This window comes from Pristis pectinata, chromosome 5, assembly GCF_009764475.1.
Source record: "Pristis pectinata isolate sPriPec2 chromosome 5, sPriPec2.1.pri, whole genome shotgun sequence".
NCBI classification, from domain to species: domain Eukaryota; kingdom Metazoa; phylum Chordata; class Chondrichthyes; order Rhinopristiformes; family Pristidae; genus Pristis; species Pristis pectinata.
In genome coordinates, this window is record NC_067409.1 from 67,976,588 (window position 1) to 67,994,622 (window position 18,035).

Below are 18,035 nucleotides of genomic sequence, written 5' to 3' on the forward strand. Positions count from 1 at the left end.
TCTAGTGGGGCTGTATTATAGACCCCTAAATAGTTAGCGGGAACTTGAAGTGCAGAAGTTTAGAGAAATTGCTCATAGTTGGAAGAATAACAGGGTTGAATTACTGGGAGATTTTGCTTCCCCAGTATAGACTGGGCCACCCAAAGTGTTAGGTGAAGGGTAACCTGGCAAGTTTAGGGAACCTTGGATGCCGAGAGATATTGCGGCAAGATCTGATCAAGAAAAAGAAGGAAGCATACATCAGGTTTAGGAGGTTGGGGACGAGTGAATACCTTGATGATGAAAAAAAATTAAGGATATACTTAGAGGGAAAGCAGGAGGGCAAAGAGAGGGTATGAGATGGATCTGGCAGGTAAGGTTAGGGAAATATCCCAAGAGGTTCTATAGATATATTAAGAGTAAAAGGGTGGCTAGGGAGAGAGTAGGTCCCCTTAGAGATTGGCAGGGCTGCCTATGTCTTGAGCCACAGGAGATGGGTGGGATTTTTAACAAATATTTCTCCTTGGTGTTTACTGAAAATGATGGTTGCTCAAGAGATTAGGGAAACTAATGGAGATGTTTTGGAGGAAATTCGTATTACCAGGGAGGAGGTATTTGCAGCCTTACAGTGCATTCAGGTGGATAAATCCCCAGGGCCTGACCAAGTACATCCTCAGAATTTGTGGGAGACAAGAGAAGATATTGTGGAGGCCCTTGAGGAGATATTTGCTTCATTGTTAGCCACTGGTGAAGTTCCTGAAGACTGGAAGGTGGCTAACATTGTTCTGTTGTTTTAAGAAATGTAGCAAGTCAGGGAACTACAGGCCAGTCAGCCTGATATCAGTAGTGGGGAAGTTACTGGAGGGAATTCCGAGGGACAGGATCTACTAGCATTTGGATAGACTGAGTCTGATTAGAAGGAGTCAGCATGGCTTTTGTGCGTGGGAAGTTATGTTTGATAAATCTTTTAGAGTTCTTTTACAGGTAACCAAAAGGATAGATGAGGGTATAGCAGTGGATATTGTCTATTTGGACTTGAGCAAGGCCTTCAACAAGATCCCACAGGGTAGGCTGGTCTGGAAGTTTAGGTCCCATGGAATCCAGGTAGAGCTAATTAGGTGGATTCAAAATTGGCTCAGAGGTAGGAAGCAGAAGGTGGTGGTTGAAGGATGTTTCTCAGAATGGAGACTGGTGACTAGTTGTGTGCCGCAGGGGTCAGTTTTCGTTATTTATATAAATGATTTGTATGTGAATGCATAAGGCTTGATCAGAAAGTTTGCAGATGACACAAAATTAGGAGGTGTTGTTGATAGTGAAAAAGATTATCGTAGATTACAGGGGGATCTTGATCAGTTAGGGAAGTGGGCCGAGGAGTGAAATGGATTTCAATACAGGTAAGTGTGAAGTGATGCATTTTGGAAAGTCAAACCAGCATTGGACGTATTATGAATGGTAGGGCACTAGGGAGTGTAATGGGACCCAGGAGTACAAGTACATAGTTCATTGAAAGCAGGTAGACAGGATGGTGAAAAAGGCATTTAGCATGCTGGCCTTCATCAGTCAGGGCATTGAGTATAGGAGTTGGGACATTATGTTGCTGTTGCACAAGGCATTGGTGAAGCCACATTTGGAGTACTGTGTATGGTTTTTTGTCACCCTATCATAGGGATGATGTTATTAAACTGGAAAGAGTGCAGAAAAGATTTACGAGGTTGTTGCCAGGACTAGATGACCTGAATTATAGGGAGAGGTTGGCCAGGCTAGGTCTTTATTCCTTGGAACATAGGAAAATGAGTGGTGGCCTTATAGAAGTGTTTAAAATTATGAGAGCCATAGATAAGGTGGACGGTAACAGTCTTTTCCCCAGGGGAGTCCAAAACTAGGGGCATAGACTTAGGGTGAGAGGGAAAAGATTTAAAAGGGACTTGAGGGCAACTTTTTTTGATGCAGAAGGTGGAGAGTACATGGAACGAGCTGCCAGAGTGAGTGGTTGAGGTAAGTACAATAGTATCATTTAATAAGAACTTGGATAGGTACATAGAGGGGAGGGGCCTGGAGGGATATGGACCAAATGCAGGAAATCGGGACTAGCTGGGTGGACAATGTGGTCGGCATGGACTCATTAGGCTGAAGGGCCTGTATCGTGCTGTATTGCTCTATGACTGTATGGCTTGTTTTCTCTCCTTAACTCTTCCTCTCACTGTTTTGCAAGATCTATCTGATTAGATTTGAACTCATATACTTTAATTCACATTCCATTTCAGTCACTCTGTTTTCAATCCTTAAATCTCATTGAGTCAGGAAACATTGTATTTTCCAATATAGATTTCCATCCCAGATGTCCTGTTCTCTTCACCACCTTGTTATCTACAAGTTATTTGAACTAGTTAAGGTATAAATGATATTTTGAGATCATGATGATATGAGAGGTCACTCTCTAGCATGTTCTAACACATTGATTCTATTGGGAGTCCCCTGTTTTCTGCTGAAACTCCAATGCCTAACCAATAAAGCACCCAACTACCCAAACCCCAGTGAAAAAAAAATGTGTAAACAGCTGTGTCTTTGTAATTATTGTTGCTGGTTTCTGAGTGTTCAGTTGATCACTCAGTCTGCAACTGTCCAAGAAGATGAGGAAAACAACTGAGTAATAACAGGGGTATTATTTTTACATAGACTTTAAACATTGTGCTTTATCTAATTTTGTAAACACTCTTGGTACTGTTCTAACTATGAGATGATAACCTTTTATATTAAAGGAAGTCCTATTAACACCAGTCATAAAAATGACCAAGATCTCATTTAGTCACCCACTGTAATCTACCTACCATTGTACACACAATTATATCACCATGAGGCAGTTTTTTTTATTTCCTTGAATTCTGAAGGAAAGAAAATATTAATCACTCAATGTTTTTTTAAGTAGCACCGATCCAAAATGTGCCAATCCCAAAATATTTAAATGTGTATTTGATTATATGACCTCATTACCATCAGGAGCAGTGGCTGACAGAGAGCTGAGATGGGGGATGAAATGAGGTAAAAAAGTTAAAAATTACCTTATGCTGCAGTTTCCATTACTTTAGCAATGCTGATTGCTGGAAATACCCACACTTAATAGATAGGAGAGGTCCAGCAGTTACAAAAAAAGACCCAAGGCAAATCACATAATCTTTTAAACTTAATGGAGTGCCAACTATAATCAGGCTTCTAAACTTTATTTCAGATTCCCAGCATCTGCAGTTTTGAGCTCCAATGATTATTGCAATCACCAGATTTAGCTACATCATTGGACAAGGTTATTTGTTTTCTGATGTTCACAGCTGAATGCCGCCTTGAGTTTCTGCAATTATTTATTTCCTGGGATGGCCATCATTTCCTGCACTCCCCAATGGAAAGATCTTAAGCACATGTGGAAATCCTGCCAAAACAAACCTAAGTAAGCCCCATTCTGCAAATAATGCCAGGGTCAGTACACATTAATCCACCAGCAGCAAGGCCCATATTATCACACTTGTGCCATATGTTAAACCAGAGAGGATGATTCTGGCCATTGTGCCATGAACTAAGTCTAAACATCTGTGTTTTGATAGTTTGGTAAGAGAAACCGGATTAAAAATAATACAATCCTTTTTTGTTTTCCTTAGTTTCAGCAAATAAAAATGATCATTTCTTAGCTTGTTGACTGCTGTCAAAGTATCTTGGATAATGAAACAGGATTTTTGGATTTCACACAAGTGCCTTTGTTGCTTTCTCACCTGAAAGTAATTTAATTTGTTTTCACCTCTTGTGCTGACATAGACTGGGTCCATGGTTTCACACAGGACCCTCAATGTAGTGTTCTCAACAAGCCGCTTTGCCACAGTTGATGTGTCTGCAGTTCCTTGTAGTTTATTTCAACATTGGTAATCTTACAAAAAGATGAAGCTATCATTAAGTTCTTGGCTCAAGTCTGTGGGAAAGCTGAAATAATGTCTGTTGGTTGTCAATAACATGCAAGTGGTGAACATAGGCTTTCACATCCTGGTGGTCTTTCTGAGTAACATCTGTACCTGAAACCAGAAGAGACTTCATCAATGTCATGCTGCAGTTTTCTTAATGGTCAGCTAGATATCTTAGTTATATGAAAATTCTTCATTGTGAATCGGAATTGAATGGTAACTTTTTCTATTTTCTCAGTATATAATTTAAGCAGTCCATTGCAACAATCTGTAGAGCCTGTTTTAGTATCTATAGCATAAAGAACTTGTAACAAAACCCACAAAAGATGTCTCCTGATGCAAACAGAGTGACTTTTCTATCAAAATGCAGAGTGGAAAATCACAACATACAAATAATGAAAGGAATGTCAATCCCAGTCAATTATACATGTCATTAGCAGGGCAACCCTACAATCATCTAGCCAAAAATAATGGGGCCATTATATTTCTATTTGCCAGTTTCAATGAACACCTTTGCCTCCAAGTCCAGAGACAAGGCTTCTGAACCTTAACTATTTGCAAATCATGATATGAATGTTTTTAAAACTCTAAATGGTAAACTTTGAACTCTCTGAACTTAGTTGGAGGGGAGAGTGAATCTGTACGGTGAAAGTTGAAATACTTACTTATAACCAGAAGTGTGGTAAACTCTGAAGAGGAAGCTGAGAGAGGACATAGATAAGCTGGCAGAATGGGCAGACAAATGGCAGATGAAATTTAAATCAGAGAAATGGCAGAAAGAACAAGTAACATGTTTCTGAAGAGTATGTAGGAAGAGAGGCCCCTGGGTGAATGTGAATAAGTATTTTAAAACGTTGAGAAAGTGGTCACTAAAGCAATGGAATTCTGTGATTCCTAAGTAAAGGCACAGGGTTCAAATGCAGGGCATTTGTACTAAGTTGTGTAAAACACCAGTTAGACAATAACCAGGGTATTACATCCAATTCTGGTAACTATACTTTATAAAGGATGTAAAAGGAATTTCAGTACAAGTGGGGGTTGTTTTCCTTGGAGAAGAAAAGTTGAGAAGAAATTTGATAAAGGTGTATATGATCATGAGGGTAAATAGAGAGAAATTGTTCATGTCAGCAGATGTTTAAAAGTCCGAGAGCATAGCTTTAAAGTTTGGGGTAAAAGATATGAGGGAATATGAGGAAAAACTTTTTACATAGGGTGGTTATAAGCTAGAACTCAGTGATTGGAGGGATGCATCAGCCCTTTCAAAGGGGTATTGGATAGGAATTGAGGGAAATGAGGAAACTGAAGGGCCATGAGGAAAGATCAGGGGAATAGGCCTGACTTCCAGAGGCCAGCACAGACTTGATGAGCCGAAAATCCTCCTTCTATATGGAGTCAGAATATTAATCAATTAATTTTCTCTTCGCGAATCTAAATCCTCTCCTTTGGATGCACTTGCTTAAAAAGAACAGGACTAATGGTAAAGTGACTGGATGGACCCTTATATTTCCTGTAACCCCAACCCACCTCATCCTTCCCAAGCACTGAGAACAACAACAATTCTAACACTTACTGATCTGGTTACTCCTGCAGTGCCTCAGCAGTCTGATGGTATCTGCAATCATGTGCTGGAAACAGAAAGAAAAATGAACAAAGCACAAGGAGAAACTGCATTAATTGCACAAAGTAAGCCAGAAATTGCTTTCTCCTAGAAATTTGTTTGATTGTATCTTGCATTGCAGCAGAACCTTTCAATTGGAAGATGATGAAGTGCCATAGTTGCCACTGCAATGTCACAGTGCCACAGGTCACATGTTCTGCTACAAACCAACTTCCTGAATTTTTCTGGATATGGTCCTAATTTCCTGATACAAGTTGGGTGAAAGATTAACACAATTCATGGGGAAAAAAATTGACAGCCATATTTTGAATGTCACCTGGCAATTCTGCTAATCACCTCGCAAAGTTACGGTTGGAGATTGGGACAACTACAAAGAAATATAGGGTCATAGTAATTTCAATGAAGTTTTTCTCCAAAACTGCTAAATATAGCCTGGATTTTGCTGAGCTCTGCAAATACCTCCAAACAAGACCAATGGCATTTCTCAACATAGGTGTCCCCAAATTCCCAGATGAATGTGAAACTTCCGCATTTACTGATTTTCTATTGGACCCTGCCTGAGCTCTATTGGACTTAATTTATTTTAAAAATTCCACACTTAATTTATTTCATTTTCAGAAGTTTCTATATGTTTCTGAACATCAGAGACATTCAGAATCAGTGCAAAATCTTGATGGCTTTGACAGACAGCAAAGCTGTGGAGGCAGGGATTTGCCATCTGTCCAAGGTTTCTGGAGGAGTTTTGAGAGCTTGTTCTGTCCCACCCATGACACTTGATTACATTGTTTGAGGTCTTGTTGCATGGCTTCAGGACCAGCATGACCAATAGGATCAGCCTTCCATTTCTAAAGAAAGTAAGTTTGATGGGATGGGGAATGTAGGCAACATGCTGTATAGGGGAAAATACAAGCCAACAAAGCCCTTTGCTGATAGTCCATGAACCAGATATGACAAAAGCAGTGATAGCATTGTGAAATAATCCTGTAACAGATTAATATATCTTCATCCATTCTTTAGTCCCATTTACTATTAATTCTTTTAGGGTTAATTTTCTAATTTTCTGCCACCTTTACGCAAAGTAGTAAACATATTTTGAATTCAGACCTTGAGCCAACACTCACATTGTGTAGATTTTACTCTCCATAGCCCAGTTTTGGATTTGACATATTCCACAGATAGAAACTAAAGTTGTGTGAAAACAATGAAGAGCTGTAACCTCACACTTGGTTGTTATTTTCAATCATTGGAAAGTACAAAAAAAAACATATAGTAAAGGGCTTTTCCCTTACAGGATCGGCCCGAGAGCTGTTGGAGCAGCGGGTCTCTAACAGGTAGGGGCTGAGTATTTAAAACAAGAGTGTTGATTGGTTGATTAGAGGGAGTGAGTACTTGAGATAATTGGCAGGGACTAATATAAGGAGGGGTAACTGAAGAGGACCGGCCAGTGAGGAGTGGCCAGTGTGTGAGTTGCTCAGCGCAGGAGTGGAGCGCTGAGGCTTTGGCTCGAGAGGCTTCGGCAAGCAGAGGTTGAGGAAGAGCTTGCTCCCAGAGAGGTAAGGCTGGTAAATTCCTTTAATTTAATTAACTTGGCAGTAGGTAATGAAGGCAGCAGTTAGGGCAGTTGTGTGCTCCATATGCAGTATTTGGAAGTCAGGGACAGCACACTTGTCCCTGATGACTACACCTGTAAAAGGTGCATCCAGCTGCAGCTCCTGACAAATTGAGTTAGGGAACTGGAGCAGGAGCTGGAAGAACTTCGGATCATTCGTGAGGCAGAGGCAGAAATAGACAGGAGTTTCAGGGAGATAGTCACCCCTAAAAGTCATGAGGCAGGTAGCTGGGTGACTGTCAGGAAAGGGAAAGGGTATAGACAGAAAGAGCAGACCACCTGTCTTCGGTTTGGAGAACTTCGGAGCAGCTAAGTTTTTTCTTTTTATCACTTTTATTAGGGTTTTAAGTATTAGTTTTTGTTAGAGTTTTAAGTGTAAGGGTTAGATTTTTATAACTTGCTTTTGTTAGTGTTTTAGAAGTTTTTTCTAACTGGTCGAGTGGGGGCTGGACTGCGCAGGCACGGCGCGGGCAGCTTAAAAAAGCAAATAGCCTATAGAGCGGGCAGCGTCGGAGCGGGTAGCTGAGTGAGAGGCAGCAGAGTGGTCGGGCTTTGGCTAAAGGGACTTCGGCGTGAAGGGGCAAGGAGGGTAAGTAGCTGGTAAGTAGGTAAAGGTAAGGTTTACCTGTTGTCTATTATAGATTTGTAGGTGGGATTAACTAGGGGAAAAAAAAGGTAGTCAGATGGAGGACATGGTCATATGTTGCAGCTGTTTGATGTGGGAACTCGTGGACCTTGCTGCGGTCCACGATGGCCACATCCGCACTAAGTGCTTGAGGCTGGAGAAACTTCAGCTCAGAGTTGATGAGCTGGAGTCGCAGCTACAAACACTGCGCAGCATAGAGGAGGGAGAGAGTTATGTAGACACGGTCCATCAGGAGACAGTCACCCCCCCTTAGAGCAGGTACATCTGAGGTTCAGGATGCAGATAGAATGGTGACTGTCAGGGGAGGGAAGAGGAAGAAGAAGTCAGGCAGGTAGACAGAGCAGGGAACTCCAGAGGCTGTTCCCCTCAGTGCAGGTTTTCCGCCTTGGAGGCTGTTGAGGGGGATGACCTGCAGGGGCCTAGCTGCAGTAACCAGGTCTCTGGCACTGGGACTGGTACTGCTACTCAGAAGGGAAGGGTTGGAAAGAGACATGCAATAGTGATAGGGGACTCGATAGTCAGGGAAACAGATAGGAGGTTCTGTAGCAGTGAGCATGAATCCAGGATGGTATGTTGCCTCCTAGGTGCCAGGGTCCGGGATGTCACTGATCGGGTCCACAGGATTCTTGAACGGGAGGGGGAGCAGCCAGAAGTTGTGGTCCATGTTGGCACCAACGACATAGGTAGGAAGGGGGATGAGGTCCTGAAGAGCGAGTTCAGGGAGCTAGGCAGAAGACTGAGGAACAGGACCTCAAGGGTAGCAATCTCGGGATAGTGAAGGCAGGAACAGGAGGAGGTGGCAGATAAATGCGTGGCTGAGAAGTTGGTGCAGGAGTGAGGGTTTTAGATTTCTGGATCATTGGGATCTCTTCTCGGGAAGGTGGGACCTGTACAGAGAGGACAGGTTACACCCGAACCAGAAGGGGGCCAATATCCTTGCGGCTAGGTTTGCTAGGGTGGTTCGGGAGGGTTTAAACTAGTTTGTGAGGGGGAAGGGAACCAGAGGAGTAGGTCAGAGGAAGAAGGGGATGGGGAAAAGTTAGATCAAACAGGTAGAGAGGCTTTGGGGAAGGAGAAGCAGAATACAGGCTATAAAAGTAGTAAGGTAGATGGACTGAAGTGTGTTTACTTAAATGCAAGAAGCATCAGGAATAAGGGAGATAAACTGAGGGCTTGGATAAGTATGGGGGACTATGATATTGTGGCTATTACTGAGACGTGGCTGACGTCAGGGCAGGAGTGGATATTGAATATTCCTGGTTTTCGGTGTTTTAAGAGGGATAGGGAAGGGGGGAGAAGAGGAGGAGGGGTGGCAATACTGGTCAGGGACACTGTTACGGCTGCGGAAAGGATGGATGTAGTAGAAGGATCATCTCTAGAATCTGTATGGGTGGAAGTAAGGAACAAGAAAGGAGCAGTTACTCTACTAGGAGTATTCTATAGGCCCCCCAGTAGCAGTAGAGATATAGAGGAGCAGATTAGCAGGCAGTGTTTGGAGAGAAGCAAAAATAACAGGGTTGTTATAATGGGAGACTTCAACTTCCCAAATATAGACTGGAACCTGCTTAGTGCCAAAGGTTTAGGTGGGACGGAATTTGTTAAATGAGTCCAGGAGGGATTCCTGATGCAGTATGTCGACAGGCCGACTAGAGGGAATGCCATGCTAGATCTAGTTTTAGGAAATGAACTGGGACAGGTGAGCATTTGGGGGACAGTGACCAAATGGCAAGGTACTTGGCAGTGTAAAGGAGCAGAGGGATCTGGGGGTTCATATTCACAGTTCACTGAAAGTTGCCTCACAGGTGGATAGAGCAGTTAAGAAGGCCTGTGGGATGTTGGCTTTTGTAAGTCGTGGGATTGATGCAGCTTTACAAAATTCTAGTTAGACCACACTTAGAGTACTGTGTTCAGTTCTGGTCGCCGCATTATAGGAAGGATGTGGAGGCGTTGGAGAGGGTGCAGAGGAGATTTACCAGGATGCTGCCTGGATGCTGCATATGGAATATGAGGAGACGCTTAAGGTGCTAGGGCTTTATTCACTGGAAAGGAAGAGGATGAGAGGAGACATGATAGAAGTATATAAAATATTGAGAGGAATAGATGAGGTGGACAGTCAGCGCCTCCTTACCAGGGCACCAATGCTCAAGACAAGAGGGCATGGCTTTAAGGTTATGGGGGGAGGTTCAGGGGAAATGTCAGGGGGAGGTTTTTCACTCAGAGCGTGGTTGGTGCATGGAACGCACTGCCTGGGGTGGTGGTGGAGGCAGATACATTGGACAGGTTCAAGAGTTTGTTGGATAGGCATATGGACGAATGTGAGATAGAGTGATATGCAGGAGGAAAGGGTTAGATATTGTGAGGGTGGTCTGATGGATGGCACAACATGGTGGGCCGAAGGGCCTGTTTTGAGCTGTATGGTTCTATGGTTCTATGGTTCTATGGTTCACCCCTGTGGCCGTTCCCATCAACAATAAGTGCACCGTTTTGGATACTGCTGGTGGGGATGACCTACCAGGCACACGTTGTAGTGGTCACGTCTCTGGCACCAAGACGGGACCCTCAGCTCAGAAAGGAAGGAGGGAAAAGAAGAGAGCAGAAGTGATAGGGGATTCGATAGTTAGGGGGATGGATAGGAGGTTCTGTGGGAGAGTTTGAGAATCCCGAATGGTCTGTTGCCTCCCTGGTGCCAGGGTCAGTGATATCTCGGATCGAGTTCTCGGTATTCTCAGGAGGGAGGGTGAGCAGCCAGATGTCGTGGTCCATGTAGGGACAAATGACATGGATAGGAAGGAGGAGGAGGTCCTGCAAAGTTTAGAGAATTAGGTGCAAAGATGTAGGACAGGACCTCCAAGGTTGCAATCTCAGGATTGCTACCCATGCCACGTGCCAGTGAGGCTAGAAATAGGAGGATCATGCAGCTAAATACGTGGCTAAGGAGATGGTGCAGGAGGGAGGGCTTCATGTTTCTGGACAATTGGGCTTTGTTCCAGGGAAGGTGCGACCTGTTCCGATGGGACGGTTTGCACCTGAACTAGAGGGGGACTAACATACTTGCGGGTAGGTTTGCTAGTGCTGCTCCAGGGGGTTTAAACTTGATTTGCAGGGGGAGAGGAACCAGAGTGTTAGAGGAGATGGTGAGGTGGAGGAGGATAAAGGTCATGTGAGGACTGCAGATATAGACAGAAATCAAAGGTTTGTACGTGATAGAAAAGTTCTCAGGTGCTTCTACTTCAATGCAAGGAGTATTGTAGGTAAGGCAGATGAGCTTAGGGCATGGATTGGTAAATGGGATTACGACATTATTGCTATTAGTGAGACTTGGTTGCAGGAGGGGCAGGACTGGCAGCTTAATGTTCCAGGGTTCCGTTGTTTCAGACGTGATAGAGGGGGAGGGATGAAAGGGGAGGAGTGGCATTACTAGTCAGGGAAAATATCACAGCTGTGCGTAGACAGGACAGCCCGGAGGTCTCGTCTACAGAGGCCATATGGGTGGAGCTGAGGAACAGGAAAGGTGTGGCCACACTAATAGGTTGTATTATAGACCGCCCAATAGTCAGAGAGAATTGGAGGAACAAATCTGTAGTGAGATAGCAGATCAATGTAAGAAACAGAAAGTTGTAATAGTAGCAGATTTTAACTTTCCACTTGTTGACCTGGGACCCCCACACTGTGAAAGGGCTGGATGGCTTGGAGTTTGTCAAATGTGTTCAGGAAAGTTTTCTAAATCAATATATAGAGTTATCCATGAGAGAGAATGCAATACTTGATCTCCTATTAGGGAACCAGACAGGTCAGGTGACAGGTGAGCATTTTGGGTCCAGTGACCAAAATGTCATTAGTTTCAAGTTAATTATGGATAAGGATAGGTCTGGTCCTCAAGTTGAGGTTCTAAATTGGAGAAAGGTCAATTTTGTGGCAATGAGAAAGGATCTAGGAAGAGTGGATTGGGATAAGTTGTTTTCTGGCAAGGATGTGTTCAGTAAATGGAAGCCCTTCAAAGGCGAAATTTTGAGAGTACAGCGTTTGCATGTCCTGCCAGGATTAAAGGTGAAGTTAACAGGCATAGGGAACCTTGGTTTTCAAGGGATATTGGCGATCTGGTTAAGAAAAAGAGAGAGGCGTATAGCAGGTATAGGCAACTAGGAACAAATGAGGTACTTGAAGAGTATAGAAAATGTAAGAAAATTCTAAAGGAGGAAATCAGGAAGGCAAAAAGGTGAGGTTACTTTGGCAGATAATGTGAAGGTAAACCCGAAGGGTTTCTACAAGTATATTAAGAGTAAAAGGATAGTAAGGGACAAAATTGGTCCCCTAGAACATCAGACTGGCTGGCTATGTGTGGAGCCTCAGGAGATGGGGGAGATCTTAAACAGTTTTTTTGCATCAGTATTTACTCAGGAAACTGGCATAGTGTATATGGAAGGAAGGGAAACAAGCAGTAGTGTCATGGAACATATAGAGATTAAAGAGGAGGAGGTGCTTGCTGCCTTACAGCAAATAAAGGTAGATAAATCCCCCGGGCCTAACAAGATATTTCCTCGGACATTGAGAGAGACTAGTGTAGAAATTGCAGGGGCCATGGCAGATATATTTAAAATATCCTTAGCCACGGGTACAGTGCCAGAGGACTGGAGGGTAGCTCATGTTGTTCCGTTGTTTAAAAAAGGCTCTAAAAGTAAATCAGGTAATTACAGGCCGGTGAGCCTGACATCAGTAGTAGGTAAATTATTGGAAGGTGTTCTGAGAGATTCGATATACAAGTATTTGGACAGCCAAGGGCTGATTAAGAATAGTCAGCATGGCTTTGTGCATGGTAGATCGTGTTTAACGAATCTTGTAGAGTTTTTTTGAGGAGGTTACCAAGAAAGTAGATGAAGGAAAGGCTGTGGATGTTGTCTACATGGACTTTAGTAAGGCCTTTGACAAGGTCCCACATGGGAGGTTAGTTCAGAAGGTTCAGACACTAGGTATGCATGGAAAGGTTGTAAACTGGATTCGAAATTGGCTATGTGGGAGCAGACAGAGTGGTAGTGGATGATTGTTTCTCAGACTGGAGGCCTGTGACTAGTGATGTGCGTCAGGGATCTGTGCTGGGACCATTGTTGTTTGTTGTCTATATCAATGATCAGCAAGTTTGCTGATGACACTAAGATTGGAGGCATAGTGGACAGCGAGGAAGGCTTTCAAAGCTTGCAGAGGGATCTGAACCAACTGGAAAAATGGGCCAGAAAATGGCAGATGGAATTTAATGCAGACAAGTGTGAGGTGTTGCATTTTGGAAGGACAAATCAAGGTAGGACATACACAGTAAATGGTAGGGCACTGAGGAGTGCGGAGGAACAAAGGAATCTGGGACTTCAAGTACATAATTCCCTGAAAGTGGTGTCACAGGTAGACAGGGTTGTAAAAAAGGCTTTTGGCATCCTGGCATTCATAAATGAAAGTATTGAGTATAGGAGTTGGGATGTTATGGTGACGTTGTATAAGACATTGGTGAGGCCAAATTTGGAGTATTGTGTGCCGTTCTGGTATTGTCTGCTGTCTGGGAAGGATATCAGTAAGATTGAAAGGGTGCAGAGGAGATTTACTAGAACGTTGCCGGGTCTTCAGGAGTTGAGTTACAGGGAAAGATTGAACAGGTTAGGACTTTATTCCTTGGAGCGCAGAAGAATGAGGGGAGATTTGATAGAGGCTTACAAAATTATGAGGGGTATAGACAGAGTTAATGCGAATAGGCTCTTTCCACCTAGATTAGGAGAGATAAGTGCGAGAGGACATGGCTTTAGGGTGAAAGGGGAAAGGTTTAGGGGAAACGTTAGGGGGAACTTCTTCACTCAAAGAGTGGCGGTAGTGTGGAATGAGCTGCCATCTGATATTGTAAATGCGGGCTCACTCCTAAGATCTAAGAATAAATTGGATAGATACATGGATGGGAGAGGTCTGGAGGGTTATGGACTGGGTACAGGTAAATGGGACTAGCAGAATAATGTTTTGGCACAGACTAGAAGAGCCAAATGGCCTGTTTTTTGTGCTGTAGTGTTGTATGGTTCTATGGATCTAAAAATGACTTTAAATTATCAAATCTAGTCATTTTGAGATTAGCAATCTTTAATTTCAATTCAAACTTGGATATACCAAAGGGTGATGCTGAAATTAGCCTTATGATAGTAGTCATTTAAGAAAATATAAACTCTATAAATTGTACATACCAGTTTTTCAAAGTTGACAAGATTATCCAAAAACGTTTTGTTTCCTTCATGTATAAATGTTATATCTATCAAAGGAAAACAGAGTAAAGGGTAAAACAGAGCAAGAAATCATAGAACCCAGCAGAAAAAAGTAAGTTGAACTGCAATAACTGGGAAAACTATACACCACATGATCTATTCAGATGATGCAATTCTTTAAATATATATCTCTAATTCATTGAAAATATTTGAGAACAGAAAAGAACACAAGGCAAAAGGAGAAGCTTGTCCAAGAAGCCTCTTTAAGAAACATTGGAGTAAACTTGTGTATTACAATACTGGTTCTAAGGTTTGGACTGATTTCCTAAATTATCATTCAAAGTGTACATTGGACATTGTGGTACAGTTGGTACTTGACTGCCTGGGAGAACAGATCAATTGACTTTTATAGACCCTTCCTGATTTTCTTTCCTTTTAAACCATTGAATTGATGGAATGATCATTGTTTGGATTTAATGATGGATGACGGGTCACATACAAATAAAAGACACAGGAAAGGCACACTGGCAAAGGTATCTTTATTAGTCGAATGTACAGTGAAACACATAGTGATATGCACCTTCTGCATAGCAGTGTTCTGAGGGCAGCCCGCAAGTGTCGCCATGCTTCCGGAGCCAACATAGCATGCCCATAACTTCCTAACCCGTGCATCTTTGGAATGTGAGAGGAAACTGGTGCACCCAGAGAAAACCCATGCAGACACAAGGAGAATGTACAATCTCCTTACGGACAGGAACTGGAACTGAACCCAGATCACTGGTGCTGTAATAGCATTACACTAAGTGCAATGACAAGCCATGGGCTCAAATTTTCCTTCATTTTCCTGTTTGAGATTGCTTGCAATATGTGCTGAATGAAGTAGATACTTGATGTGCTAATTAAAAATAAATCTAGAGGTCATAGTGATCAATTATATGACATTGTCAGCAATGTTGTTTAACTGTAGAAAAATTTCCCAGATAAGGGAAGGGTGGCATTATTAGAGATATGGTGGTGGTTCTTTTGGTAATCCAAAATGTGGTCATCCCTCATGGAGTGTTGTATGCAGTTCTGGTCAAACAATTGTAGAGAGGATGGTCCCTGAACTAATCTGGAAGTAAACAATGAATGAGGTGCCAAGTATCAGGAATTTAGTTTATGACAGAAGGTTAAGGAAATTCTTTGACAAATGCATGATCATATTAATGAAAGAATTTTTCATGATTTCATCAGGATAAATTGATCATAGCAGCAGAGATTCAACTGCCACAGAACACATTAATATTGGTAAGTTATGTAGCACTCTCTTACACAAAGGATAATAGAATTCTGGAATAAATTAACAAAAATGCTTTAAGCTAAGTGGATATTAGAAGGAATTGCGTAAGTTTATGGAAAGACAATATGTTGAATATGTAGGAAGGTGAGTAAATGAGCCATGTCAGTGAAGAAAACATTTAGCCTTATTCTGGTAAAAGACCTTTATTGTTTGGTGAATAACCTTGGAGCTGATTTTTTTTTAATGTAAGATTTCTTTATTAGTCACATATACATCAAAACACACAGTGAAATGCACCTGGGGGCAGCCCACAAGTGTCACAACACTTCCGGTGCCAACATAGCATGCCCACAACTTCCTAACTCATAGGTCTTTGGAATGTGGGAGGAAACCAGAGCACTCAGAGGAAACCCATGAAGTCACAGAGAGAACATACAAACTCCTTACAGATAGCAGCTGTAATTGAACCCGGGGTGCTGGTGCTGTAATAACATTATGCTAACCACTACACTACCTTCATAGGGTTGTCCAAATTTACTGCCATAACCTTAGGGAAGCTGACATTTGGACACTGGCTAGGGCTTTGATAAGTGGTGAAAGGAGAGGTGATGGTGCTGGCTGGTAATTTCATCCAGTGAATGTGGACATCTAATATCCTACAGGCTGCAGAGAACTTTTATTTTATACAGGATAGATGTCATTCTCATAGACAGCTATATTTTCTGGTCAAGCAGAGAACAGGAGCATGGAACAGAATTCAAATCAATGACCCTAAAAGGACAGGTCTCAGGGAGTTCTTAGGATGGGGGAGGGCAGAATATTGGATAGGGTTAGTTGTCCAACCAGAGAATAACAGAAGCTTTAACAGATAACAGAAGGATTAAATCCAAGGTTATACCTGTGAAGATAGTCATTCAACATTAAACCCGTGAATCAGTTTGTCCAGGATTAAACATCATTATAAAACTTTAAGAGAAACAATATGCCCTGGAATATTGTCCATACTAGAAATGCATGTTGAATGGTGATGCACAATGGATCAGTGGATGCTTCGAGTGTGGCCCGTGGGGTGGGTGCTGGTGGGATAGTGTCATCATCAGTTGCTGGAGTGAGGAAATAGATTTGGATCACAGTTTGTTGAAAAAGGAAGGTCTGGAATAAGACTGGCAGGCAGGGGTGCAGCAGTGGAAGGCTTGAGAAAGGCCCACACAACCTAAAGGAGTTCCATATGTTGGTGATTCCAAAAGCTCTGGTACCCCACGTAGTGACACCCTACTGATCAGCGATTTACACATAGTGCACTGAATAGAATGGATTGGCTGCCTGCTTCCTATCCGGTTAAAGCTGGAAATGGGTGGGTTGGATGCAAGTTGAGTCTGAATTGAGATTTTTAAAATTTTAAAATCTCACCCAACCCCAAAGTGCTCCATTTTCATATCAACTATTGTGAGTTCTCAGACTTGTTGAGTTGAATACTGTAATGCATATTTTGCAACTACTTTGCAATTCACTAAACCTCACTTCACTCTGAGAAAGATTTGCTTCTGTGTCGGATCAAAGAATTTAGTTGCCTTAGAACCAAGTATGTACATGGTAAACAGCATTAAGTTGCTTTGTTTTAATTTTAAAGACAAAATGTTTTAAGTCTTCCACCTCCCTCCCTACTCCCGGCACTCACCCCCACTCTCCTCAAAATGTTCTGTCTGAAATTACCTTTTAGCAGCAAAGGCATGAAGGGAATTTTTGGTGGTTTCATTTTTTTGAAAGCGTCTCTGTAGGCTTTATGATTCAAAGACGGATCCTGTAAGATGATGAAATAAATTGCATCAACAGCAATCACACACACATTATTTTGCAATAATAAATTAGTACCAGTTTTTGGCTTTCAATTTTTAAAACAATTGCCAGTAATTTGATTCTTCTGATTCTCTGGTGCAACTTCAGCCCAGGAGAAATGGCATCAATGCTGTTTTTTTTCTGGCACTTCTACTGATCTTTCACAGAAATTATAGTGATCAGATAAGGGAATACCACTCCAGAATTTTTAACAGTTCTGAGAGGAAGAAATACAATGAGATAAACTTTGCATTCAGTGGATGATGGATACATTGAGGATTGAAGAAACTTTTACCGGTCAACACCAGATCAAGTCAGAAGCGCAGATGGAACCATGAGGTGGTGAAATCATAAATCATCCAATCATTTTGGAGCCGTACAGCTATAATCATACAGCACAGAAACGTGCCCTTCAGCAAACTAAGTCTGTGCTGACCAGCAAATCCACATTCTCATGAACTGTCCCTAAATTCTATGACTGTTTTGCCCATGAGGGGAAAATTACAGTGGCCAATTAAGCTAACGGCATGTGTTTGGGGTATGGGAGAAAACTGGAGTACCCCAAGGAAACCCAGGCAGTTACATGGAGAATGTGCAAACTCCACACAGACAGCATTGGATATCACTGGAGCTGTGAGGCAGCAGCTGTACTAGCTGTGATACTATGCACCCATTTTGAGGTCATAGCTTTGAAATTTTCCCTGCAATTTGCACCCAGGAACCTCTATAATCACTGTCTTGACCTCCAAGTCTGGCCTCAGCTCTCAGCTCTTCCAGTTTTATCCCAAATCAACCAATTTTGAATTTTGATCTCTCGTCACTGCCATAATTCAAACTATTGGACAGCTTAATGGAATAAAACTTTTGATGTTCTAGAGCATTTATATAGAAGCTTTAACG

The 18,035-nt window shown here is 42.3% G+C and overlaps 1 protein-coding gene across 1 annotated transcript in view; it reads right to left on the reverse strand.

Moving 5' to 3' along the window:
* Window positions 1-216: 216 nt before the first annotated feature.
* rapgef5a (Rap guanine nucleotide exchange factor (GEF) 5a) overlaps window positions 217-18,035 on the reverse strand; it is an 84,605-nt gene continuing 66,786 nt past the window's right edge. The window contains exons 13-16 of the mRNA XM_052016582.1: window positions 17,013-17,100; window positions 14,003-14,067; window positions 5,491-5,545; window positions 217-4,031 (exon numbers count right to left, since the gene is read on the reverse strand). Of these exons, the coding sequence (XP_051872542.1) occupies window positions 3,913-4,031; window positions 5,491-5,545; window positions 14,003-14,067; window positions 17,013-17,100 (327 nt within the window). The 3' untranslated portion in view covers window positions 217-3,912. The remainder of the gene's footprint in view (window positions 4,032-5,490; window positions 5,546-14,002; window positions 14,068-17,012; window positions 17,101-18,035) is intronic.